This window comes from Macaca nemestrina, chromosome 12 (assembly GCF_043159975.1).
Source record: "Macaca nemestrina isolate mMacNem1 chromosome 12, mMacNem.hap1, whole genome shotgun sequence".
Classification (NCBI taxonomy): domain Eukaryota; kingdom Metazoa; phylum Chordata; class Mammalia; order Primates; family Cercopithecidae; genus Macaca; species Macaca nemestrina.
In genome coordinates this window covers 108,432,338-108,460,289 of record NC_092136.1, presented here as the reverse complement: position 1 = coordinate 108,460,289, position 27,952 = coordinate 108,432,338, and the positions used below count along the sequence as shown (strand labels likewise).

The following is a 27,952-nucleotide window of genomic DNA, read 5'->3' as shown; positions in this document are numbered from 1 at the left end:
ACACAAAGAAAGAAAAGAGAAGGAAAAGAAGGAAGAAAAATAAGGAGAAAGACCACCGGAGGTCGAGGCCAGGCGTGCCCGAGGCCTTGGCAATCAACAGCGCACACTCGCAGCTCGGTCTCTGTGCGGGCCTCTCCACCCCTTTCCTCCACCGGGCCTATGGGGCTGCGGGGAGGAAGGGGCGCGCCCATCGCCGACCCCTGCAGGGCGCGCAGTGGGTGATTGGAGCCGGGGCCGGACAGAGGGCGGGAAAGGGAGCCTGCGCCGCAATCTTTCCCGCCCGAAAGACCCGCCCCTCGGTGGGCCCCAGTCCCCGCCCGGCCCGCGGCCCTCCCGGCCCCTCCTCGCCGCCGCGGAGCTGGACCACAGTTGTGCCCCGCCGACCATGCGCAGCCTCCCTTGGGCCCTGCTGCTGCAGCTGCGCCTCGCCCTGCTGGTGGCCGCGGGGGCCCCGGAGGTGCTGGTCAGCGCGCCGCGGAGCCTGGTGTGGGGGCCCGGGCTGCAGGCGGCCGTCGTCCTGCCGGTCCGCTATTTCTACCTGCAGGCGGTCAACTCGGAGGGCCAGAACCTCACCCGCTCGCCCCCAGGTAGTGTCCGGCCGCCGGCCTCCCTCGTCCCGCGGCCGGGTCCCCGCGCGTCCCCGCCGCCCGGGAGTCCGCCCGCGGCCTGCGTGGCCTCTCTCCTCGGCGTGTGTCGCCCCTTTTTGGGTCTGGTCAGCTCCTCTTCCCTTCTCCCGCCCGTAATCAAAGCGGGCAAAAATCACCACAAAAGTTTATGGAATGAATGAATGAACTTCAAGGGCGCTTCCGCATTTAATGTGCAGGGGTTGATGTTGCGAATGGACGGCGCCCGGGCGTTACGAGGAGTGTGCCGTGAGTCACACGTTGGCTTTCATCTCTGACTTAGCTGTCTGAACTGTGAGGGATTGCAGGGAGCGCTTTCCAGTGGTGAGTCATCAAGCCCACGGATCGCGTCGGATTACACGGTTTAGGCCTGATGGGTTTGGAGCAACGAACTCTTACGCAGAGGAAATGTCAGAGCCGTAGGAAGGAGGAGGGGTTTAAGTGTTAGTTTTTTGTTTCCTTTTTAGTTCTGAGTTCTTGAAAGCAGATTACAGAAACTAGGGAAACTCAGTAGAAATCATTCGGTTTTCCCTCCACCGAGGGTGAGATGGATCTCGTCCTGAATCCCTTTCTGCCCGGTCCTCCTCCCATGTTGTCCTTCACGTCTTACCTTTGCAACTTCTTAAAACGTGTCCTGCTGGTTTCACGCTGTTGCCAGTCAGGATTTGCTAATGTATGCCTAAGTTTAGGGCTCTGGCCAACTAGCTCCTTGTTTTATCAGCGAAGAGACAATTAGAATAACCCAGTGCCTCTGCCCCTGCTAGTCCTGCTGGGAACACAGCTGCCAGAAGTGTGTCCCAGCTTGTGAAAGGGGTAAGGGGGTCTTGACAGTTGGGCAAAGCAGAGAATTTAGGAGCCAAACATAATTCACTTTTAGATTTAATGATTTTTAAAATTTCATTCATTCAAGAAATACTTCTTTGATGTCTACTTCTGCGTTTGGTAATTCCACTGGGGATTTAAGGATGAAAATGCCTGCCCATCAGGGAACTTACAGTCTGTTGGTAAAAGACATGCAAATAACTGATCACTGTACAAGATAATTGAAGGTATGTACAGAGTGCAGGGGCAACATTGAAGCACTGCCAGAGACTGGAGAAGTCCAGGAAGGTTTCAGGAGCAGAGACTTGAAGGATGAGAAGGTTTGCTGTGGGCAGGCATGTGGGTGGACGCCCCGGCATGTGCAAAAGCTCACAGACGTAAGAGACCGTGGTGTTCGGGAAAATAAGTACTGTAATTTAATGATACTGAGCAGAAAAGGCTAGTTCATTGTAGCCACTGGTCTTCAAGCGTCTTGAATGCCAAGCAAATGACTTTATAACTGGATAAAAGAGAGCCACTGGAGAAATCTGCGCCGAGGCAAGAATCTGCCTCTCCCTTAACCAACTCAGTGGCTTGTGTTCTACATTTGATTCAGAACACCACTCCTGAAGTTGTCTTTGAGCATTGCTTTGATAACGTGTCTACCAGTTAGACCCTAAAGACTCAGACATCTGGTTTCATATGCATGATACGCATTTAGGGAAAATAATTCCGACTGTATTGACTGAAACGCATGTGTGTATATCAGGGTTTCGCAAACTTTTTCTTTAAAGGGCCAAATAGTAAATAATTTAGGCTTTGTAGGTGATATCATCTCTCACATTTATTCAGCTCTGCTTTGTAGCCATGGACCTATAACAAACCCGTTTATGTTACAATAAAACTTTTTATGGCTACTGAAATTTCAATTTCATTTAATTTTCCATAAGTTACAGAATATTATTCTTTTGATTTTTCTCCAACCCTCCCCCTGCCGTTTTTTTTTTTTTTTGGAGACGAAGTCTCGCTCTATCGCCCAGGCTGGAGTGCAGTGGCCTGATCTCTGCTCACTGCAAGCTCCGCCTCCTGGATTCATGCCATTCTCCTGCCTCAGCCTCCCCAGTAGCTGGGACTACAGGCGCCCGCCACCACACCTGGCTAATTTTTTGTATTTTTAGTAAAGACGGGGTTTCACCGTGTTAGCCAGGATGGTCTCGACCTGACCTCATGATCCACCCGCCTCAGCCTCCCAAAGTGCTGGGATTACAGGAGTGAGCCACCACACCCGCCCCCCCCCCCTTTTTTTTTAAGAGATAGGGTCTCTGTCACCCAGGATGGAGTGCAGTGGTACAGTCATAGCTACTGCAGCCTCAAATTCCTGGGCTCAAGGGATCCTCTTGCCTCAGTCTCCCCAGATGCTGGGATTACAGGCATAATCCACCGTGCCCGTCCCCATTTTAAAAACATAAGAATCATTGTCAGCTTACAGGATTTACAAAAACAGGCAGTGAGCTGGATTAGCTATAGTTTGCCAACCTCTGATATATATTAAAGACTCTCAATTAAGATCCAAATGATACATGACTTAAAAGTTGTGTGTACATTTATATATACATATATATTATATATACACATAAATATATTCTTTAAACAAATGAAAAACAGTTTACAAACAGTTTCTATTAAATATCTTAACAGAAGGAAAGTTACATTTATGTTTCTGCTTGGTTTACCCCTGCGATCTATGACTTTTCCTTTTTTTAGTCTTAGAAAGACTTCCCAGCCAGGGCAACATAGCAAGATTCCATCTCTACTGAAAATAAAAATTTAAGAAATTACCTACTTGGGAGGCTGATGCAGGAGAATCAGTTGAGCCCAGGAGCTCAAGGTTTCAGAGCATTATGATTGTGCTGCTGCACTCCAGCCTGGGCGACAGAGCAAGACCCTTTCTCTAAATAAATAAATAAAATGAAGACTTTTCGGACAACCTTACTTTCATTCCTTTGGATTCCCTTTGTTTCCTTTCAGGCCTCTTGATTTCTGGCTTCCAATTAAAAAGCTGCCCTATAGTTTTGAAAACTCACCCAACTAGTTTCTTACATTTCTGCCACCAACATTCACTTCCAATTCCTGAGGTCTTTCCCTCTTCAAGAACCAATTGAATGCCTTGTAATCTCAGCACTTTGGGAGGCCAAGGCAGGTAGATTGCCTGAACTCAGAAGTTTGAGACCAGCCTGGGCAACCAAAAACATCCAAAATATCAGCCAGGCGTGGTGGTGCCCAGCTGTGGTCCCAGCTACTGGGGAGGCTGAGGTGGGAGGATGTCTTGAGCCTGGGAGGCCGAGGTTGCATTGAGCTGAGATTGCACCACTGCACACCAACCTGGGTGATGGAGTGAGACCCCATCTCTCTCTCTCTCTCTCTCTCTCTCTCTCTCTCTCTCTCTCTGTCTCTCTCTCTCACACACACACACACACACACACACACACACACACACACACATACACAAAAGAACTAAAAAGAATGAATTGGAAAAGAGGAAAAATCTTCTCAAGCTATAGCCTGTTGTACACAACTAGAGAGTTTTCCTTATTATCACTCCCATTCAAAGTGTAGAATTTATCTGAATGCCACTATTATGCTACATATATCCAAGTACCCAGATAACAAAAATATTGTGAACTTCAGTGATCTCAAGCAGGACATCTCAAACTGGGGTTCACAGACTGAAATTACAAGGTCTTTGCCCTTGGATAGGGGGAAGAAAAAAACCTGTATCTTTATTTTCAGTAAACTCTTACTTAAATTGAACATTTCCTTCAATTATGAATGTAGGCAGTACCTGTTGATACTGTTATATTCCCAGCCTCTAGCACAATGCCTGGCAGAGATGCTGAGTATTATAGATGAAAAGAAGGAAGGGGTGGAGGGAGGAATGATTGAAATATGTCAAGATGGAAGGATATAAATAGTTATTTTCTACTCAGTCTTCTGTCTTCATCAGTAATAATATCGTCATAAAATAATCTTACCTCCTGGTTGTGTAGCACTTTAGTGTTTTGTACTATGCCTTGCTTAATTTGTCCTCTAAAATAGTCTTGTAAGGTAGGAAGGATAGATATTACTGTCTTTACACATAAGAAACTGGGCTCAGTGAAGCTAAAATGCCTTGCCTGGTGGGCTCCACAGCAAATGTGTCAGAGCCAACGGAGGAACAGCCCTTTGAACTTCTACTTCATTGCTTTTTCTGTTTTATCACATCATCCTTAATATGATTGTCGTGTGTCAGTTTACAATAAGATGTGGGAGGGTGTTCATCGTTGGCAGCTAGCCAGATATTTTTGGAGGATTTCCATTTAGCCTCATAGTACAATACCTTGGCCTTCTGGGATTTTGTTTCCCTTGACCATGTGGAGTCAACAGTTTTGTTGCAGCTGTAGAGAGCCTTAATGAACTTCCTAAACAACAGAGGAGGAGATGACTCCAATGTATCCAAAGTGCCAGAAGTATTCCTCCAACTGTGACTGCTGCAAAGCTACATTCAAATATTGGCTCCTCTGCTCATTATGTATGTGACCTTGGGCAAGTTACTTTACTTCTTGGAGCATTGGTTTCTTGATTTATAAAATGGGAGTGACAGATACCTACCTCAAATTTCTTGTAGGAAATAAATGACACAGAAAATACGTATGAAAGTCTCAAGCCCATAAAAAGTACTAAGTTAATTTCTAAATATGCATTTGATTTCTTACCAAATCAAACATGTTCAAGATTCTGGATTCTAATGATGTAACACTTTGATACTACCAGCCTCCTTTTGTCTACATAGTCACTGCATTCTCATCCAGTCAGCTATTTTTCTTAAGTTTGAATTTATTGAGTAGAAAACTCAAGCTGAGCCTCAATTCTTTTTTTTTTTTTGAGACAGAGTCTAGCTCTGTTGCCCAGGCTGGAGTGCCATGGTGCAATCTCGGCTCACTGCAACCTCCGCCTCCTGGGTTCAAGTGAGTCTCCTGCCTCAGCCTCCTGAGTAGCTGGGATTACAGGTGTGTGCCACCATGCCCGCCTAATTTTTGCATTTTTAGTAGAGAAGGGGTTTCACCATGTTGGTAAGGCTGGTCTCAAACTCCTGACCTCGTGATCTGCCCACTTTGGCCTCCCAAAGTGCTGGAATTACAGGCGTGAGCCACCACGCCCAGCCACTGAGCCTCAATTCTATCCCACTATATTAGTCCCCAGAGCTAATGAGAATTTTCATTCCTTCCATTTGAAGCAATTAGAAATTTCACTCTTCTCATTTTCTCTTTTGTGAGGTTAGGATTCCTTATTTCTATTTCAGTCCTGATCAGTATTATCTTGCATTAATTCTAACATTAATTTCGTGTCAACAATGACATAGGCATGAAAGATTACTATAAAAAATAACTGAATATTTAAAATATATATTTCCAATGGCTATATTATAGTTGTATACACATACATTTTGAAATGTGACTTTTAAATGGTATTTCAGCAACAAAAAATATTACAACTGGAAGCGACCATAATTATTTATCTAATACTTTCAATTTACAAATAATTGATGCATTTTGGAGCTAGTTGTTTTTTTCTGTATGTCTTTCCCAAAAGTCACAGTCAATAATATTCTTGTCTTATATCTGTTTTGTTTATTTAAAATAATAATGTATGGCGAATAAGACTGTTTGATTAGGAAATAAGAAAACCTTTTTGTACATTTCCAGTTTGGGGAGGGAGCAATGGAAATGGCTTTCCAATTCCCAGACTTTCCTGTCCAGATTTCAATCTGCTGCGCCATGTTGCCTTTCTGAAACCATGTGGGAAATAATGCAAAGCAATAATTTATGTGTTTCATTTATTCAGTTCAGGTAATTGGCCAACATTTCTAATAATTTCATATTAAATTATTACCACTTTATAGCATCTTCCATGTTTATTATACTTCATTTAGGTTAGCAGATTTCTTTCATAATTTTATCATACTTGTTTCAAGGATCCTAAAATGTTTATGTTTGGTACTCAATTATTAATATTTAATAGCAAGATGTCAGATACCACATTGTTATTACTAAATTGAAGAGACTGAGAAACATTTCTGCAAACTCACAAGAAAAACCCTTAAAGATCAAAAGAAAGTAGATCTTATACTTACTAGATTTAGAAACTAAGAATTTCACAAACTTGTTTAGTAATCTCAAAAGATATATTTTAAATATTCTAAATTTTATATGATAGATGTGAAGTGAAAAACAACTTTGGTCACAATTTTCTGTTTGCTAGGACTGGGGATTTCAGAGGATTCATTACTTTTTTTAGCATTTCCCTTTGATATGGTGATCTAAATGGTATATCCACTGCACTCTCTGAAGGAAGAAGTTTCAAAGTTTATTCCTGGCCACAATAGCATTAATCACAGCAGTATCATTTCAAAGCCAAAATGTCAGCAAATAGGAAAGGGAAAGTTTGTTAAATAGGTATTATTTACCTAGAACAGAAACCCCACAAAACTTTAAAGGTGGAATGGATTATTATAGTGTAGCTGTTTCATTTCAAGCTGAGCAAACAGACTCAGAAGTAATCTCTAGTATTTGCAAAGATGTGTATGTGTGTGTTTGTGTGTGTGTATGTGTGTGAACTTGTACAAGAGTCTGGTAACTAGCTATAATCTCTCTCTACCTAAGGAAATGGGCTTAGAAGTACCACTTGAAATTTGGGCTTAATAAACGGGGAAATTTTCACAGAAATGAAGGTTATTAGACACTGAAATGGTATACAAAGAAAGCTTGTGTTTATTTTACAAGGAGAAAGTTCGATTACTATAGAAATCTGTCATGCTTAGAGTCCATGGGTTTTTAATTATCTGGGCTTTAATCCTACCCAAAGGAGGAAAGACTAAACAAGCAAAAAGTTTATTTTTTATTTGCTTTCAAAAAATGAATTGCTTTTGTTCATGCAGTAAATCAATGTTGAGTCTGATCCGTGGTTTGAATACATGAACCAGACCAAGCACTGTGGCTCAAGCCTGTAATCCCAACACTTTGGGAGGCTGAGGCAGTGGGAATTGCTTGAGGTCAGGAGTTTGAGATCAGCCTGGGCAACATAGCAAGACCCCCTCCAACCCATCCCGCCCCCCACCATCTCTACAAAAAATTAAACAAATTAGCTAGGCATGGTGGCACACTCCTGTAGTCCCACCTATGCATGGGGCTGGTGCAGGCTGAGGCAGGAGGTTCATGAGCCCAGGAGGCTGGAGCTGTAATGAGCTAGGATTGCACCTCTGCACTCCAGCCTGGGTGACAGAGCAAGACCCTGTCTCAAAAAAGAAAAAAAAAAAAAAAAAAAAAAGAATGCATGAACCAGACATGATAGTTCCTGGCCTCAAAGATCTTCCAAAAGTAAATGATTTTTTTTTTTAAACCACCAATGCTGCAGGAATAAGCAACATATTTAAGTTATCCAATAACACCTATCCAATAAAATTGTAAATCATAATCATGACATGGTAGAGTGGTTTATATTTCTTTTCCTTTTAGGTCAAACACCATTCAAAGTAGTAGTCAAATCTCTTTCACCCAAAGAGTTGGTCCGGATACATGTCCCTAAACCTTTGGACAGGAACGATGGAACATTTTTGATGAGATATCGGATGTATGAAACTGTCAATGAAGGGCTGAAGATAGAGGTTCTTTATGGTGATGAACATGTGGCTCAGTCTCCCTATATTTTGAAAGGTAAGGATTATTATATACTGCAAAGTCAGCCTTATGTATAGGTCCCATGCCTTTCAGAATGGCCTAAACCTGATGACCTCAAAGTCATGTGCATTGGAGTAAACATTGTATCCATACCTCCTGGAGCTCAATTTAAATTTTAAGGGAAAGAAAATTAAGTAAAGAGATTTAAATGATAAGAAATCTTGTGTATTAACACCCACGTAGTTACTATTTGCAAAACTCTTCATTCCTTTGTGTAGATCCGTATTTCCATCTAGTAACATTTGCCTTCTGCCTAAAGAATTTTTATTAATACTTATTTTACTGTGAGAATGCTGGTGATGAATTCTTCTGGCTTTTGAATGTCTAAAAAAACTTTATTTTGCCTTTTGTTTGTTTGATTTGTTTTTTGTTTACTTTGAGACAGGGTCTTGCTCTATGGCACAGGCTGGAGTACAGTGGCACAGTCAAAGCTCACTGCAGGCTGGGCGCAGTGGCTCCCACCTGTAATCCCAACACTTTGGGAGGCAGAGGCGGGTGGATGGCTTGAGCTTAGGAGTTCAAGACCAGCCTGGGCAACATGGTGAAACCCCGTCTCTACCGAAAATACAAAAATTAGCCAGGCATAATGGTGGCAGATGCTGAAGTCCCAGCTACTCGGGAGGCTGAGGCTGGAGAATCGCTTGAACCTGGGAGGTGGAGGTTGCAGTGAGCCAAGATCACGTCATTGCACTCCAGCCTGGGCAACAGAGCGAGACTCCCATCTCAAAAAAAAGCTCACTGCAACCTCAGACTGCTGGGCTAGGCTATGTGCAGTGGCTCACACCTATAATCCCAGCACTTTAGGAGGCCAAGGCCAGGGGATCACTTGAGCCCAGGAATTCAAGACCAGGCTAGGCCACATGGCAAAAACCTGTCTCTACAAAAAATTAGCTGGGTGTGGTGGTACATACCTGTAGTCCCAGCTACTCAAGGGGGCTGAGGTAAGAGGATCACCGGAGCCCAGGGAGGTTGAGGCTGCGGTAAGCTGTGATCGTGCCACTGCACTCCCGCCTGGGGGACAGAGTGAGACCCCCTGTCTCAAAAAAATATAAAACAGAAACAAAAACTGCTTAAAGCAAACCTCCTACCTCAGCCTCTCGAGTAGCTAGGACTGCAGACACACACCACCATGCCCAGCTAATTAAAAAAATATTTTTTTGTTTCTCCAAAACATTTTTTTGTTTCTGCAGGGTCTTGTTATGTTACCTAGGCTGATCTCTAACTCCTGTGCTCAAGTGATCCTCCTGCCTCAGCTCCCCAAAGTGCTGGGATTACAGGCATGAGCCACCATGCCCGGCCTAGTTTGCCTTTGTTTTTAAAAGACATTGTCTCTAGTTATAGTTATAGGTTGATGGGTTTTTTTTCTTTTGAGACTTTAAAGATGCGGTTCCACTGTCTTCTCACTTGCATTGCTTCTAACAATAAATCTAGCATTTTCCTTATCTTTGTTCATCTGTGTTGCTTTTAAGGTTTTTTCTTTATCAGTTCTTTTGAGAAGTTTGATTATTATGTGCCTTGGTGCAGTTTCCTTAATGTTTCCTGTGTTTTGGATTTGTGGAACTTCTTGGAATTTAAGTCATCCAAGTGATTTAAATTTCATCAAATTTAGAAAAATTATGGCCATGATTGCTTCAAATATGTTTTCTGTTCCATTCCACCTTACCTTCAAGGATACTAATTAACCATATATTGGGCTTGAAACTATCCTATGTTTCATTGATACTCTTTTCATTTTTTAAATTATTTTTTCTCTTTGTTTCATTTTGTATAGTTTCTATTACTGTCTCTAAATTCTATTATATTCTCTTCTGCAATGTACAATCTGTTGTCAATCCTATACAGTCTAGTTTTCACCTCTTGATGCTTTTTCATCTTCTTGAACTCGTTTCTGGGGTGCAGTTACATTACTGGGAAATAATTTAATCCTTCCAAGCTTTGCTTTTACAATTTGTTAGGTGGTGCTATTGCCATGTTTAGTCTAGGGCTAATTATTCCCGGCTACTGAGGCAATACCCTTCTGCATACTTTACCCAAGCCCTATGAATTAGAAGGCTTTCCAGTCTGGCTGGTACCCACTGGTAAGTACTGTTCCCTCTGATCATTTTGGATGGGTTCTTCCCCTGTCTTCCCCAAGAACATATGAACACTCAGGTGGCAAATATCTTAGATGTCCATTTCTCAGCCTGAAATCTGTTTTCATCCTTTGTCATTATCATTCTAAACGTTTAGATGTTATACCTAAATAATTAAACTGTATTATTTTTGGAACCAGTACAGGGGAAGAACTCATCCAACATGCACTGATCATATGCACTGATCATATGTTCTGCTTAATATGTGAAGAGGACCTCCTATAGATCTCTAATGTTCTCTCTGTGCAGTGCTTCCTTTTTAGATACTCTGTCCTACAAAGTCTAGAGCTGCCTTGGTCTTCCTGGACTGTCAGCACTGTCTCTTCAACTCAGTGAGGCTGCCTGCCTTTGCCTACAGGCCCCCTCCCTGCACTACAACCTCAAAGCTCCCTTAAGCAGTAGGCTGTAGGAATTATAGGGCTTACCTTATTTGTTCCCCATCTCTCAGACTCACTGTCCTTCATTGCCTAATACCTAGTGCCTTAAAAACTATTGTTTAAGGCCAAGTGTGGTGACTCACACCTGTAATCCCAGCACTTTGGGAGGCCGAGGCAGGCAGATCACTTGATATCAGGAGTTCAAGACCAACCTGGCCAATATGGCAAAACCCCATCTCTACTAAAAATACAAAAAATTAGCTGGGTGTGTTGGTGAGTGCTTGTAGTCCTAGCTATTCAGGAGGCCGAGGCAGGAGAATTACTTGAACCCAGGAGGCAGAGGTTACAGTGAGCCGAGATCACACCACGGCACTCCAGCCTAGGCACCACAGTGAGACTCCATCTCAAAAAAACAATAACAAAAACAACAAAAAATTATTGTTTCATATGTTTTGTGGGGGTATTTTCTGGTTGTTTCAGGTGGGATGGTACATCCGTCCCTGTTACTTGTTGTCAATGCAAAGAGTCAAATTTATGGCCAGGCACGGTGGCTCATGCCTGTAATCCCAGCACTTTGGGAGGCTGAGGCAGGTGGATCACTTGAGGTCAGAAGTTTGAGACCAGCCTGGCCAACATGGTGAAACCCTATCTCTAGTAAAAATACAAAAAGTAGCCAAACATGGTGGTGTGCACCTGTAATCCCAGTTACTCGGGAGGCTGAGGCAGGAGAATCGCTTGAGCCTGGGAGGTGGAGGTTGCAGTGAGCTGAGATCACACCACTACACTCCAGCCTGGGCGACTCTGCCAGTCTCAGCCAGAGTGGACTGTGTCCCCCTGCCACAAAAAAAAGAAAAAGAAAGAAAGAGAGGGAGGGAGGGAGGGAGGGAGAGAGAAAGAAAGAAAGGAGGGAGGAAGGAGGGGAGGAAGGAAAGAAAGAAAGGAAGAAAGAAAGAAAGAGAGAAAGAAAAGAGTCCAACTCTAAAATATTTGAAGAGATTTATTCTGAGCCAAATATTCAACTCAGTGAGACTACCTGGTTTTGCCTACAGTCTCCCACCCTGCACTACAGCCTCGAAGCTCCCTTAAGCAATAGGCTGTAGGAACTGTAGGGCTTACCTTATTGTTCCCCACCTCTCAGACTCAGTGACCAATGGCCAATGACACAACCCTCAGGACATCCTGAGAACATGTGCTTAAGGTGGTCAGGCTACAACTTGGTTTTATACATTTTAGGGAGACATAAGACATTAATCAATACATGTAAGATGTACATTGGTTTGGTCTGGAAAGGAGAGACAACTGGAAGGGGTGTGTGTGGTTGGGAGTGGTTGACGGTAGCTTCCAGGTCACAGGTAGATTCAAAGGTTTTCTGATTGGCAGTTGGTTGAAAAAATTAAGTTATTGTCTAAAGACTTAGAATCAATAGAAAGGAATGTCTGGGCTTATGATAAGGGTTTGTGGAAACCAAGATTTTATCATGCAGATGAGGCTTCCAGGTAGCAGGCTACAGAGAAGAGATTGCAAATGTTTCTTATTAGACTTAAAGAGTCAGTTCACTAAGGTCTGTGTTGATGTTAATGCTGGTCAGCTGGGCCTGAATTCCAAAAGGGAGGAGGGTATAATGAGGCATGCCTGTCTCCCCTTTCCCTTCATGGCCGAACTAGTTTTTCAGGTTAACTTTGGAATGCCCTTGGCCAAAAGGAGGGATCCATTTGGATGATCTAGGAGGCTTAGAATTTTATTTTTGGTCTACATAATGTCTAAAAATTAATACATTCTTTTTCTCCTTCCTAAAAGGTAAGTTGTTTTATGTTTGCCAGCCATTTATACCTTACTAGAAATGAATTTATCAGCTAAGTGACCGAGAGTAGGTTAGATTGGGAGAGGGCATATACTAAATTGTGTTATCCAAGGTGGTGTGAAAAGGAAAATAAAAGTATAGGACTCTAACATAATCACGTACACCACTGATTTGACTAGGGCAGATTATCTCTGGATATTCTTAGAATTCACCAAGAAGCAGAGACAGAAGCGACTCCCTGTGCTGTGGTGCTTGCTAATGGAGTGCGGCCTTGTTCATGTTTTCCTTCCCTAGGACCAGTGTACCATGAGTACTGTGAGTGTCCGGAAGATCCTCAGGCCTGGCAGAAAACTCTTTCTTGTCCAACTAAGGAACCACAGATCGCAAAAGATTTTGCTTCCTTTCCCAGCATCAATCTCCAGCAAATGCTAAACGAAGTCCCCAAAAGGTTTGGGGATGAGAGAGGTGCCATTGTTCATTACACAATTCTTGATAACCATATTTACCGGAGATCTTTAGGGAAATACACAGACTTCAAGATGTTCTCTGATGAGATTTTGTTATCATTGACAAGAAAGGTAGGAGAATGAATGAATTGATAATACAGTTTAATTATTTGGGTATACACATTTAAATGTTTAGAATTATAATGACAAAGGATGAAACAGATTTTAGGCTGAGAAATGGGCATCTAAGATATTTGCAACCTGAGTGTTCGTATGTTCTCCACCTTTGTGGATCTCACTTTCCTGTAAGATTTAAAATTAAGTGGCTCGAGGCTGGACATGGTGGCTCATACCTGCAATCACAGCACTTTGGGAGGCTGAGGCGGGTGGATCACTGGAGGTCAGGAGTTCAAGACCAGCCTGGCCAACATGGCAAAACCCCATCTCTACTAAAAATACAAAAATTAGCTGGGCGTGGTGGTGGGCACCTGTAATCCCAGCTACTCAGGAGGCTGAGGTAGGAGAATCATTTGAACCTAGGAGGTGGAGGCTGCAGTGGGTCAAGATTGCGCCACAGCACTCCCACCTGCGTGACAGAGTGAGACTCCATCTCGAATAAATAAATATAATATAATAAACTAAAGTGGCTTGAGCCCCCATTCCAGGTAGGTATGCCGTACAGGACACTCCCAAGGTTTCTTTGAGCTTCCAGACATTTATAAAAAGGTTACTTCTTCTTCTTTTTTTTAATAGTCTATATTTACAGTATCCAAACAGAACTATCTCTTATTTATTTATTTATTTTTTAAAATAGGGATGGGGTCTTGCTGTGTTGTGCAGGCTGGTCTCAAATTCTTGGGCTGAAGCCATCCTCCTGCCTCAGCCTTGGTCCTAGCTGGGACTATAGGCATGTACAACCATACCAAGAGGTCGCTTTAAATTCTCTGTTCCTGCTGAATACCACTCCTGTTTAGATTTCACCTTCTGCAGCTGTTTTCTTCTCTTCACCTCAAAATGACTTGAACTTAGAACACATTTTCCTGGTTTTACCCTAAGCATACCTAGAAGATAGCGTGCATGGAACATTGTGTCAAAGCTTGGGGTACCAGCAACAGGTTGTTTTTTTTTCCACCAGTACATACTAAAAAACAAACAAAAATCCTGATATTTAAAAACAGACATCTCTGTACTCATCAGACTCTCAGTCATGCTTGCCTCTGGGAATTTCTCGTGGCTGTCCTTGACCTTAAGGTCTTAGCCTCTCACTAATGTGGTTAGGCCCCCTGTCTTTCAGGCTCTCCACATCCCCCAATAGCACCCCCTTATCTTACTATTCAACCTCTCTTTCCACATTTGCAGAACTCTAAATTCCTCTTAAGCAGAGCAACTTAAACTACCTTTTGTCCTTGTTTCTGATCATACAGGGTGAGGGATGGAGGTGGGCAATATTTATCTTTCTTACTCAGAGAGACCATCAAGGGAGTTTGTTTGTTTGTTTGTTTGTTTGTTTGTTTGTTTTGAGACGGAGTCTCTCTCTGTCACCCAGGCTGGAGTGCAGTGGCATGATCTCGGCTCACTGCAACCTCTGCCTCCTGGGTTCAAGCAATTCTCCTGCCTCAGCCTCCCGAGTAGCTGGGATTATAGGCGTGCACCGCCACTCCTGGCTAATTTTTGTATTTTTAGTAAAGGTGGGGTTTCACCATGTTGGTCAGGCTGGTCTCGAACTCTTGACCTCGTGGTCCGCCCACCTTGGCCTCCCAAAGTGCTAGGCGTGAGCCACTGCGCCCGGCCAAGGGATTTTTATAAACCGAAAACCAAAGCACAGTTTTCCTGATATGTTATACAGTTCCCCAAGTATGCTGACTGTGTGCCTGCAGTCAGTTCTTACTTTAAATAGCAGTCCCCAACCCCTCTGCCACCAGCCCACAATGTGAGGATACAAGCATATGATGGGCATCTGCTCCTAAAGGTAGTGCTCTCTTCCTGGGCTACAACTAGTCAACTGTGCCCTGTATTCTTGCCTCTTTAACCCATGTTGCTGGTTTCATAGCAGTAGATTTTAACCAGGGATGATTTTGCCCCTCAGAGGACATTTGCCAATGTCTAGAGACATTTTTGGTTGTCACAGCTCAGGGATTGCTATTATCATCTAGTGGATAAGCATCCTACAATGCAAAGGATAGCACCCCCCAACTCCATAGCAAAGAATCATCTAACCCCAAATGTCAATAATGTGAACTTGAGAAACCCTACTCCACAGTGAGTACTTCCAATGTGGAGTTTATTAATGAGTTTGTAAATAATAGCAGGGAGGCTGGGCACGGTGGCTCACACCTGTCATCCTAGCACTCTGGGAGGCCGAGGCAGGTGAATCATTTGAGGTCAGGAGTTTGAGACCAGCCTGGCCAACATGGTGAAACGCCATCTCTACTAAAAATACAAAAATTAGCCAGGCGTGGTGGCGCATGCCTATAATCCCAGCTACTCCGGAGGCTGAGGCACGAGAATCACTTGAACCTGAGAGGCAGAGGTTGTGGTGAGCCGAGATCGCACCACTGCACTCCAGCCTGGGTGGCAGAGTGAAACCCTGTCTCAAAATAATAATAATAATAATAATAATAATAATAATGACAGGGAAGCAAGAGGGTGAATATTCACATCTCTCACCCTTTCCTTTTGTTCTTTGCCCAGTGGCTGGGGAAGACATAAATCTAAGATAAATGAGACTCAGTCCTAGTCTTTGAGTAGCCCACTCTAGTGGAAATTTTTTGTTGTTGTTTGGAAGTGGGAGTGGGATGTGAATACAAACAAATGATCATATCCCAATATGATGATAGGCCTCAAGAAAAGTAAGTACCTCGGGTTTAAGTGCCGGAGGAGGGTGAGTCTTAGAAGAGGTGGTGTTAGATCTGGGCTTGAAGGATTAGAAAGGAGACTGCCAAGTTAAATAAGTAAAACATTCCAAATGAAGGGAATTACATGTTGAGGTGGATGGCATTTTCAGAGAGTAGCCTGAGGTTTCCTGGTATGTGGGCAGATGAAACATGAGGCTTATAGCCAAGCTGGAACAAGATAGTGAGGCCTTGAATGCCAGCCAGAGAGTTGAGATCTCGTGCCATAGGCTTAAGGTTCTGTTGAGCTTGGTAGTGACATTAACCAAGTTATTTTAGAAATGTTAGTTTTGGAATTAATTTTAGTTCTGGAAATCTGAGCAGCCCTGTGGAGAGCAGATTACAGTATGAAGAGCCCAGAATCAGAACACCTAGTAAGGAAGCTGTTGCAACGATCTAGGTAGGCAAGAAATGAGGGCCTAAACTGAGACATTGATCGTGGAGATGGAAACGGAGTGGCAGTTTCCAGAGGCAAGCGCATATGAGGTAAAGAGGGAGAACAGTGAAGGAAAACAAGGGTTTGGTTATAACTTTGTAGATTCTCTTAGGCAACTGGCAGAGAGGGTTCTCAAAGCTACTCATTCATACCTTTCTACACAATTTCCACTTCTCTAATACTACATTTTATTTTATTTCATTTTTTTGTTTGTTGTTTTGTTGTTGTTGTTTTTGTTGTCATTTTGAGAGGGAGTCTCACTCTGTTGCCAAGGCTGGAGTGCAGTGACATGATCTTGACTCACTGCAACCTCTACCTCCCAGGTTCAAGCGATTCTCCTGCCTCAGCCTCCCAAGTAGCTGGGATTACAGGTGTCTGCCACCAGTCTGGCTAATTTTTGTAATTTTAGTAGAGATGGGATTTCACCATGTTGGCCAGACTGTTCTCAGACTGCTGATCTCAAGTGATCCACCTGCCTCGACCTCCCAAAGTGCTGGGATTGCAGATGTGAGCCACCACGCCTGGCCTCAAACACCGAATTTTAAATACACCTCTGGACAGAGGTAGCTGACTCCTGGTTAAGTGAATTTGCCATGTAGGATCCTCACAGATGACAAATTGACAGGCATTCTTCTCTCTTCTCTTGCTGTTTTTGAATGGTTAGCCTGGTCAGAATATGTAAGAAAACCAAAGAACAATTGTATTTAGTACCAAAGACTGAGATCTTCCCAGCACTGATGTTTGTTTATATATTTATTTAGGTCCTTCTCCCAGATTTAGAATTTTATGTTAATCTTGGAGATTGGCCCTTGGAGCATCGAAAAGTCAATGGAACCCCCAGCCCCATACCTATCATTTCATGGTGTGGCTCTCTGGATTCAAGAGATGTTGTCCTCCCAACCTATGACATCACCCACTCCACGCTTGAAGCCATGCGGGGTGTTACAAATGATCTCCTCTCTATTCAGGGAAATACAGGTATTCAGGGAAATGCAAGGCTAATTAATGAAGAAAAAGCTTAGAGAGTGGGTTATACATATATGTTTACATTCAGTAGCATATTAGAAAAAGTCTTTCTTGTATTCAAAATTCTGACCAACCTAGGGATTAAAGATTTGTGGATGTTACTCAGTTATTTAGTTTTTTCTGGTTACCCTATGTAAGAACAAAGACCTAGCTCACGTTTTATTGTGAAACACAGAAAATGGAAGAAGCTAATGCCTTTGTGAGTGGGCCAAGTCACTGAATCTCTTTTTGCTTTGAACATGGTCCGACATTATTTCAGGTATTTCCTAGTATTATATAACAGAATATACCAATACTTGCATGAGCTTTCACTAGCAGACAAATAGATGAAATTAGAGCCTTCTTTTATATAATACAGCAAATAAAAGGACTATTTTTTTGAAAATCTAAACTTGAAAGTTCTTCTGGCAAATTGAGACTCAATCCCATATTTTATTTGAAATAGCATCTACTTTAGAAGATGAGTTGATGATAAAAGAGCTTTAACATCTTAAATGACAACAGTAGATTAAAGAGGATTATGCTTACCGTATTAAAATGTCAAATTCATAATCATAATTTTTTAATGGCTTCAAACTTGTAGGGCCTTCCTGGATCAACAAAACAGAGAGAGCTTTCTTCAGAGGTAGAGACAGCCGAGAGGAGAGGCTTCAGTTGGTACAGCTGTCCAAAGAAAATCCTCAGCTACTAGATGCAGGAATTACAGGATATTTCTTTTTCCAAGAGAAAGAAAAGGAGCTTGGAAAAGCCAAGTTGATGGGTTTCTTTGATTTCTTTAAGGTATGCATTTGAGTCTTCTTCTATGGATATGAAGTGATAAAATTTTGTATTAAAAGTCTACCAAAATAGGTAAGCTTCAGCAAATTTCTCCTGTCTTGTGAACTGACACACATGTTCACACTTTCTTAATAGATATCAGGAATTACAAAATTCATTGTGGTTTCCTTCTTTCATTGTTAAGTTTACCAAATAACTCAGAACTGTACTTAATTCTCAAAATATAGTACAAGGATTAACCTGGGATTTTGGTGTATTTATGTCATTTTTTTTCTTTTTTTTTTTTTTTTGTATTTGCTTTAGTAAACTGGGAATTTATATACCTTTTACATAAAGTGATCTCAAATGTCTTTTGTAAATAGAAAAAGTATAAATTCCATATATGTAAAGTGGGAGTTGGGATTAGGGTTCAAGGCCTGCTTCTATCCTGCCTCTGCTACCAACTATGGGACCTTCCTGTCTTGGCACCTTGGTCTTTAAACCCATGTGATGCCTACCTACTCCTTCAGAACATTATCATGAGGCCCAGAGGAGAGATGTGAACAATGTGACAAAACCTGATGGGCTCAAAAACTCCTTGTACCAATTATCTGAGAAAAAATTATTTACCAAATCTGGGAGTGTGTCCTCTTCATCCCAGATAATGAGTAGAACAGGGGATTTGGACTCAGAGAATGAGGTTTATACATGTCTCTGAATACCAGTTTTCTCAATTGTAAAAACAAAAAGAAGGGGTTAATAATACCTGCTTCAGATTATTATAATTGAATGAGGTTTAATGCCTATGAAAACTGCATTTGAAATGGAAAACAAAGTATATTAACCCAACAAATATGCAGACAGCTTTCCTACTGTGTTGCCAGCATTGCCCAAGTCCTTAAACGTCTCCAAGTTTCTGTCTCCTCAGCTCTGAAACTGTAAAGACAATGCCTGCCTGTTTCACAGACTGCATATAAGGAACAGATGAAATAATGAATAAATGAAAGTGTTCGTTGTTATCAGTATTCAGCTTTAAAAATTTTGTAAATAGTTTTCCCGGCTGGGCGTAGTGGCTCATGGCTATAATCCCAGCACTTTGGGATGCTGAGGCGGGCGGATCATCTGAGGTCACGAGTTTGAGACCAGCCTGGCCAACATGGTGAAACCCTGTCTCTACTAAAAATAGGAAAAAAAATTAGCTGGCTGCAATGGTGGGTGCCTGTAATCCCAGCTACTCAGGAGGCTGAGGCACCAGAATTGTGTAAACCCAGGAGGCGGAGGTTGCAGTGAGCCAAGATCACACCACTACAGTCCAGCCTGGGTGACAGAGCAATACACTGTCTCAAAAAAAAAAACAAAAAAAAAAAAAAAAAAAACAAAAAAAACCTAATTAATTAAAATTTAAAAAGAAAAAATAGTTTTCCTACCTGAAATCCGGAAATCTGGATTCCATATTACAGAGACATGATTGAAATAGGTCTTCACGGCCGGGTGCGGTGGCTCACGCCTGTAATCCCAGCACTTTGGGAGGCCGAGGCGGGTGGATCACAAGGTCAGGAGATCGAGACCATCCTGGCTAACACTGTGAAACCCCATCTCTACTAAAAATGCAAAAAAAAATTAGCCGGGCGAGGCGGCGGGCGCCTGTAGTCCCAGCTACTCGGGAGGCTGAGGCAGGAGAATGGCGTGAACCCGGGAGGCGGAGCTTGCAGTGAGCCGAGATGGCGCCACTGCACTCCAGCCTGGGCGACTAAGCGAGATTCTGTCTCAAAAAAAAAAAAAAAAAAAAGAAATAGGTCTTCACTCCTTTTCCAAAAATTTTGCATCTTAGCTTTAAACAATATATTTCTTAAAATTAATCTGAGAAAGACTGCTTGTGATTTTTATACAAAGAGAAGATGTAAGTTATAAAATAAAACTTTTAAACACCAAAGTTGGAAAATAATTCCTCTGTAGTTGGTATTACGGTGTTGATGAGAAGCAGAAGTGAAGCAAATGACTACTGAAAGTTTGTTTATGTTTGTTTTTCATCTTCCAGTACAAGTATCAAGTAAATGTGGATGGGACCGTGGCTGCTTACAGATATCCGTATCTCATGCTGGGCGACAGTCTGGTTTTAAAGCAGGACTCGCCATATTATGAACATTTCTACATGGCACTAGAACCTTGGAAGCATTACGTTCCAATTAAAAGAAATCTGAGTGATTTATTAGAGAAAGTTAAATGGGCTAAGGTATGCTTCCAGCAATTTTTATTTCTTTAAGCAATAACAAATTTACCAGTGTTAGTTAGATGAGTTCCATCACAACACAATTTGATTTGACATAATGGAATGAAAAGAAATATTATTTTCTGAAATTGCTGTTCCCTTGAAATATCTAAAGAATCAGCATCAGAATCATTTTGCATACCCTCTATCAACATTTTTGAAGATTTTCAGAAGATTTGAAGTCCAGCCTTATATAAAATACAGATTTTCTAAATGCTATGTTTACACATACAAACAAGAACATACAAAATGCAAATTACTGATTGAAAGACCAGAGTTAAGGTGCTTTATGAACAAGAAAACATCTCAGGCAATTACAGTACTCTTTTCTTATCCCCAGTTAGAAAAAAGGCACAAATTCTTAATGAATGTGTGTTATATAACGCAAAAATCACGTTTCCCATAAAATAGGAATTCCTTTTTTAAAAGTAAAAGTATTAAAAAAACTGTTGCATTTTATTATAAAACTACAAAAATGTACCCTTCCATTATGAGATTTTATACTAAGTTTCTAAGAAACAATATATGGTTATGGAAATAATCGGATGCCTGAGGCAGAATCACTTTTGTGACCCTTCGTAAAAGCCTCAGTTGCTCGCAAATGGCTTACCTGCGGACAGCATGGTAGAAGATTAACCATTTTCCAAAAGTATAATTAGGAATGCTGACTATTTCTGGTACTGAATGAACAGCCTGTGGGTACTAATGACTGAATTTTTTGGTTACAAAAGCAATACAGTCTTTTATAGCTACCATTTTATAACACAACTTTTTGGCTTTGACTGCATATTTGCATGGAGCTTTTAAAAGGTATTATAACATGAAAACGTATTCATTCTACTATCATGCAGAGAGGAAATAGGCTGGTGGGACAGATGAGGAAGCTGAAGAGTACTTCCTGGGTGGCCAGGAAAGTACCAAGATGGTCACAATAGGGGCTGCACATGGGTTGTTGCACTGTGGGGAGGAGTGGTTTCCTCGTACTGTGGAAAAGGGGCCAAACATGTGATCATTTCTTTTAACAGAGATGTCTAGGAAAATACTCTCTTCCCGTAGCCTCATTATTTATTTATTTGTTAGTTTGTTTATTTATTTTTGAGACAGAGTCTCACTCTGTCACCCAGACTGGTATGCAGTGGCACGATCTCCACTCACTGCAACCTCCGCCTCCCGGGTTCAAGGAATCTCGTGCCTCAGCCTCCTAAGTAGCTAGGATTACAGGTGCCTGCCACCACACCCAGCTAATTTTTGTATTTTTAGTAGAGATGGGGTTTCACCATGTTGGCCAGACTGATCTCGAACTCCTGACTCTAAGTGATCCTCTAGCTTTGGGCCCCCAAAGTACTGGGATTACAGGCGTGAGCCACCGCACCTGGCCCCTGTAGCCTCATTCTTAAGTTATAATTCCATTATCTTCTGTCTTTCCCATGCTGTTCACTTTCTTTTTTTTTTTTTTTTTTTTTTTGAGACGGAGTCTCGCTCTGTCCCCCAGGCTGGAGTGCAGTGGCCGGATCTCAGCTCACTGCAAGCTCCGCTTCCCGGGTTCACGCCATTCTCCTGCCTCAGCCTCCCAAGTAGCTGGGACCACAGGCGCCCGCCACCGCGCCCGGCTAGTTTTTTGCATCCTTTAGTAGAGACGGGGTTTCACCGTGTTAGCCAGCATGGTCTCGATCTCCCGACCTCGTGATCCGCCCGTCTCGGCCTCCCAAAGTGCTGGGATTACAGGCTTGAGCCACCGCGCCCGGCCGCTGTTCACTTTCAACCCCACATCTGTCCCACCTCACACTTAACCCTCTCTTTGTGGGTCTTAGTAGTAATTTTCATTCATTTTTTTTTTTTTTTTAACCTTTTAGGAAAATGATGAAGAAGCCAACAAGATTGCAAAAGAAGGACAGTTGATGGCTAGGGACCTGCTACAGCCACACAGGCTTTACTGCTACTATTACCAAGTACTGCAGGTCAGTTCAGAGTGTCCGTCCACACTGCTGGGTCAGGTGTCCTCAGACTACCCGCTTGGCCTGTACACTTCCTGCCTGGCTTCCTGAAGGGCTCAGAGTCAGCCTATGGACCGGCTGGCTAAGCCAAGTCTCTTGCCTAGGGAAAGATAGTGCTAAGTCTTCATTTGGTGGCCCCCTTTTTTTGTTTTTTGTTTATATATTTTTTGGTTTTTTTGAGACAAAGTCTCACTCTGTCACCCAGGCTGGAGTGCGGTGTCTCAATCTCAGCTCACTGCAGCCTCTGCCTTCCAGGTTCAAGCAATTCTTGGGAGCCTCAGACTCCCAAGTAGCTGGAATTACAGGCACGCGATACCATGCCCAGCTAATTTTTGTATTTTTAGTAGAAACGGAGTTTCACCATGTTGACCAGGCTGGTCTTGAACTCCTGACCTCAGGTGATCTGCCTGTCTTGGCCTCCTGAAGTGCTGGGATACAGGTGTGAGCCACCATGCCCAGATGTGGCCTCCATATTTTCATCTTTATTCCATATTATGAAAAATGATGCTGGGAGCCCTCACAAATATAGATTAAATGCTTTATTGAATTCCTAGTGTAGGTGTTCTGGAACCTCAGAGAAAAACATTTTTCTTTATCTGGAAAACAAGACGGTTGGACTGGAGATCATTAACATCCCTTTTTAGTTAAAATGTGGCCTCCTTATTCTCCGTGATACTTAAGATTCATGCCTTTACAGTACAAGGCAGAATGCAAATATTTAGCTTGCTATAGCAAACAAACTAATGAAAAATATGTATAACAGTTCTAACACCTTAGGGCTGAATCCTGAATTACAGTGTTTACTGGGAATCCGAGGATTGGTCTTTTGAGTAACTACCTTAAGTTTTACTCAGAAAAATCTAGACAGGAAGGATTAAAAAAAGGAAATTATGTTCTTGTTTTTAACCTAAATTTATTTTCCTGTAGGCATAATAAAAGTAAATTTCCCTAGATGCTTGTGGATACTACCCTCTCATATTTTCATTTTCATAGAAAAATAAAAATGATAAGTTACACTGTTTACTAGAAGCAGCCCTTCCTTCCCTTAAATTGGTCTGTCCCCTCTGTTGGTCTAGCTTTAATTGTTTTTTTTTTTTTTTTTTTTTTGAGACGGAGTCCCGCTCTGTCGCCCAGGCTGGAGTGCAGTGGCCGGATCTCAGCTCACAGCAAGCTCCGCTTCCCGGGTTCACGCCATTCTCCGGCCTCAGCCTCCCGAGTAGCTGGGACTACAGGCGCCCACCACCTCGCCCAGCTAGTTTTTTGTATTTCTTAATAGAGACGGGGTTTCACCGGGTTAGCCAGGATGGTCTCGATCTCCTGACCTCGTGATCCGCCCGTCTCGGCCTCCCAAAGTGCTGGGATTACAGGCTTGAGCCACCGCACCCCGCCGACGGTGTCTCAAAAAACAAAACAAAACAAAACAAAACACCCAACTTCATTTATAGAAATATTTCACTCAGGGCCACAGTGGAGGAACACTCCACAGACCTGTTGCCATTCAAAAATGTGTGTGACTATAGGCCTAAAGGAAAGGATGTGTGAGACTGCCAACTTTTCAGATGGTTATCTTGTTTGTTTGCTGGCTTGAGTATTCAACAAAGTTAATTATTCATTAACAAGTGTAAGATAAATGCAAGCTGCTGTTTGTTTCAGGCCTTTTATAAGGTCTGTTGTTAAGCCCTTTTGTAGAGGCTTCCAACCAACACATGAAATTGTGGATTGGGGTTTCTTGCTAGATTATGAATTATCACTAGTGCCTGTGATAGCTAAAGTTAAAATGTAACTTTAGGACTGGAATAAACCAGACCTTTGGTTTTAGTCTGAAGACACAGAGCAACTAGAAAAGATGGCGTGACTGTGGATGGGAGTGGGTGGGGGAGTCAACAGAATGAAGTGTGAACTAACCTTTCAGTTCCCTTTAAACCCACATTTCAGAAATATGCCGAGCGCCAGTCCAGCAAACCCGAAGTACGTGATGGAATGGAACTTGTTCCTCAGCCAGAAGATAACACAGCCATCTGCCAGTGCCACAGGAAAAAGCCTTCGAGAGAAGAGCTTTGAGTCAGCCCAGATTCACACTCCTGTGTATCCTGGGTACATCTTTAAGGAAAGATCGAATCTAAGCTGTGAAGGACAGTACAGAAGACTTTACCAAGTGGACTGGTTCTCCTGGTGGCTTTGTATATATAGATGGATGTAGCACTACTGGTTGAGTATCCCTTATCTGAAATGCTTAGGACCAGGAGTGTTCCAGGTTTCAGATTTTTTCAGATTTGGGGATATTTGCATATACATAATGAGATATCTTGGGGATGAGATCCAAGTCTAAACACAAAAGGCATTTATGTTTCATATATACCTTGTTCACATACCCTGAAGGGAATTTTATATAATATTTTTAACAATTTGTGCATGAAACAAAGTTTGTATACATTGAACTGTCAGAAAGCAAAGGTGTCACTATCTTAGCGACCCATGTGGTGTTGTCAGCACTCAAAAAGTTTTGGATTTTGGAGTATTTCAGATTTTGGATTTTTGAATGAGGGATGTTTGACCTGTATTTGAACAAGCATTACCAAATATCATTGGATATTAATATCTTGTGAGTAAAAACTGGTATTATCAGCATTATAGTTTCTCTGAAAAGAAAACTTGGGGATCATAGCAAATAGAGAGGCTTGCTAAAATATAAATCAGCCTCTGCAAAACTGTTTACATATTTATTAGTTTACATATTTTATTGGTTTATTTCTATCCCCGTTCACTTTTTCTCTTCCACTTCCAATTATGAAGAGAAAATATTTGTTCAGGGATTTTTCCCCCCTGTCACTGCATAATTTCTCCTCTTACAAGCTGCTTTTCGCTTTCATTAATAACAGCTTCCTTTTAGAAGGTCTGATAAGGATATTTAAGGAAGAAGAGAATGACTCTGTTATTAAAGGTGGCATGGAGACTGTGGAGGGAATATTTTTTAAAGCACTACTCATATCCTTTAAACTAAATTTTGCCAAAGCCTGAGACAACATTAAGGAGAAATTGTGCCTTAAGGTAGTAATTCCAAATCTATCTGAGTTGTATACCCATCAAAGACAATAGAGTTATTAACATAGATGAATGTATGCTTTAGGCATCATTCATTATCTCTATATCGAATAGGTAAAAGATAACTGTAGTCAGGTGAAGGGTGTTCATTATTTTCAAGCTGAAAAGGGGATCCTTGAAAACACTGAAAACCTCTACAACAATCTTCAGGAAGCCTGCTATCTTGGGATTCACTAATAACAGGCCAAGAACAAAGGCAAGCATCCATTCCTCGCTCCACCACTTTTCTATTTCAGTGGGTGTCATTGCTAAGATAAAGACTTTGGAAATTCCCTCTTTCTTTTAGGACAGGGTCAGGATTTAGGACTCATAGCCTGAAAGTTCATTACATACTCCTTGTAACCATCAGTCCAAGGTTCAGTTCACTAAAGCACATGCTCTAAAACAAGAGTTATCCTCATTCCCAATTTAAAAATATGTACTCATATCCCAATTTAAAAATATGCCAGTTGCAGTGGCTCATGCCTGTAATCCCAGCACTTTGGCAGGCCGAGGTGGACGGATCTTTTGAGGTCAGGAGTTTGAGACCAGCCTGGCCAACATGGTGAAACCCCATCTCTACTAAAAATACAAAAATTAGCTGGGCATGGTGGCATTTGCCTGTAATCCCAGCTACTCAGGAGGCTGAGGCAGGAGAATCGCTTGAACCTGGGAGGCGGAGATTGCAGTGAGCCGACATCACACCACTGCACTCCAGCCTGGGCGACAGTGAGACTCCATCTCAAAAACTACAACTAAAAATAAAATTATGTACTCTCCTAATTGAGATATTTACTTAATCTGGAAAACAATGTAACTATTTTTAAAGTGGTTACATCTATTCTTGCTGAAGAACAATAAACAGAATTTTTTGACTAAGCATAACCAAATTTCAGAACAATCTAATCAACACCAAGTATCCAAGGCAAACTCTAGTACCCATCCATTGTGCAAAACCACAAGCGCACAAGTATTAAATAAGAGCAGGCTGTCCTGAGACCATACCTAATGAATTTGTGTCTCAAATATTGTACACAGTGTTTTTGAGGCTTGTCAAAACTGGGATTATGGCAAGAAAGGCTGCCTGCCTCATGCCGTTCTGCCTCGAATTCCAGGTGCTAATGGCTAATGGCATTTTAAACATCTTAAATTTTTAAAAATGTATATTGCCTCTGCCAAACAGGCCTAATAGTTAAAAGCAAGATGAGACAAATGGGGCAGCTTCAGTGAGTGGAACAGGAAGGATGTGCTTTAAAAAAAAGTGGAATCCCTCAAAAAATTCTACAGGGAGACAGCAGCCTTAATCTACATAATTCTTCATCTCACCAACTCAGCTGCAGCCTTTAAAGAGTTAGTGTTAATGGCTTTCTGGTTTGTAAACAAAAATGTATCTATGTGGTTGAAAGTTTGAGAGGAGATTCACCAATATCTGAGGAGAAGATGGAGTGAAGGGAATTTTTACTTTTTGCTTTATACCTTTCTATAATATTTAAATTTTTTTTACTTTAAGTATGGATCAAATTGCAAAACAAAGAAAAATACCAACCTTAGAAAAGACAATAAATGCACAAAAGATATAAATAGGAACAGAAAATATTTATATTTTTTTCCATTATGCTCTTTTTAAATCTATGTTTAGAACTTTTTATCTTGGGACATATATGTATACTTTTTAAATAAAATAAATTTTCTAAATAAAAATTTGAAAAGGATACCTTCTGCTTTTTAAGAAAGAGGTTGTAACCACTTATAGCCCTGGTATTTCTATAACTGCATTGGTCTAATTTTGATTCTATTATGTCTTCATGAATAAATGAACCAAAATCACCACTCAGTCCCTAGAGGGCAGAAATCTGTAATAACATTAGAAGAAAGAAAAGGCCAGTCACAGTGGCTCATACCTCAGCACTTTGGGAGGCTGAGGCAGGAGGATCATTTGAACCCGGGAGTTTAAGACTAGCCCTGGCAACACAGTGAGACCTTCAACTCTACAAAAGAAAAAATTTAAAAATTAGTTGGACACGGTAGTGAACACCTGTAGTCCCAGCTACTTGGGAGGCTGGGGTGGGATGACTGCTTGAGCCCAGGAGTTTGAGATTACAGTGAGCTATGATCATGCCACTGCACTCCAGCCTGGGCAACAGAGCAAGATCCTGTCTTGAAACCACCTCTGCAAAAATTTTAAAGAGAAAATCATTGCAGTGAAAGAGATCTGACCTAACCAACTCCATCTTGCTTCTAACCCCCAAGCTGTCCTTGTTTATTCCTGGGCATAGGCCAATCTAACCTTGGGAGGACCTTAGTTTATAGTTTAACTTTGAAACAAAGATGATAACAGCACTTTCCCAAAAGAATCCCCCTTCATGCCTGGGGATTAGACTGCCTTTGCAGGACTAACAAATTAGCTACAACATAGAAATTATGATTTAGGAGTCATGCATCTGAAGGCTGCCAGATTCTGAACCTCCTCAAATTGCTCCTGGGGATAACATCACTATTGTAAAACCTAAAATCAGTGCTTGAGATATTTTGCAGACCCTGTACTC

General features: G+C 41.9%; 1 protein-coding gene and 1 long non-coding RNA gene across 4 annotated transcripts; one reads left to right on the top strand and one right to left on the bottom strand.

Annotated features, from left to right (window-relative positions):
• Positions 1–361: 361 nt before the first annotated feature.
• POGLUT3 (protein O-glucosyltransferase 3) lies at positions 362–27,118 on the top strand. Of its 3 annotated transcripts, none has more exons than XM_011761486.3 (8): positions 367–587; positions 7,976–8,173; positions 12,802–13,085; positions 17,042–17,258; positions 17,890–18,086; positions 20,101–20,295; positions 22,185–22,289; positions 24,261–27,118. In XM_011761486.3, the coding sequence occupies exons 1-8, from the start codon at positions 386–388 to the stop codon at positions 24,384–24,386; spliced, it is 1,524 nt and encodes a 507-aa protein (XP_011759788.1). In that variant the 5' UTR covers positions 367–385; the 3' UTR covers positions 24,387–27,118. The 3 variants fall into 3 exon arrangements, with proteins under 3 accessions (XP_070931665.1, XP_011759788.1, XP_011759789.1); XM_011761487.3 differs by lacking the exon at positions 367–587 and adding an exon at positions 672–872; XM_071075564.1 differs by lacking the exon at positions 20,101–20,295 and having other exon boundaries at positions 362–587.
• On the bottom strand, positions 13,888–24,370 carry LOC139357583 (uncharacterized). The gene is made up of 3 exons (XR_011611044.1): positions 24,231–24,370; positions 17,835–18,106; positions 13,888–14,014 (listed from the first exon to the last, which is right to left on the bottom strand). It is a non-coding gene; the product is annotated as an uncharacterized lncRNA (long non-coding RNA).
• Positions 27,119–27,952: the final 834 nt, after the last annotated feature.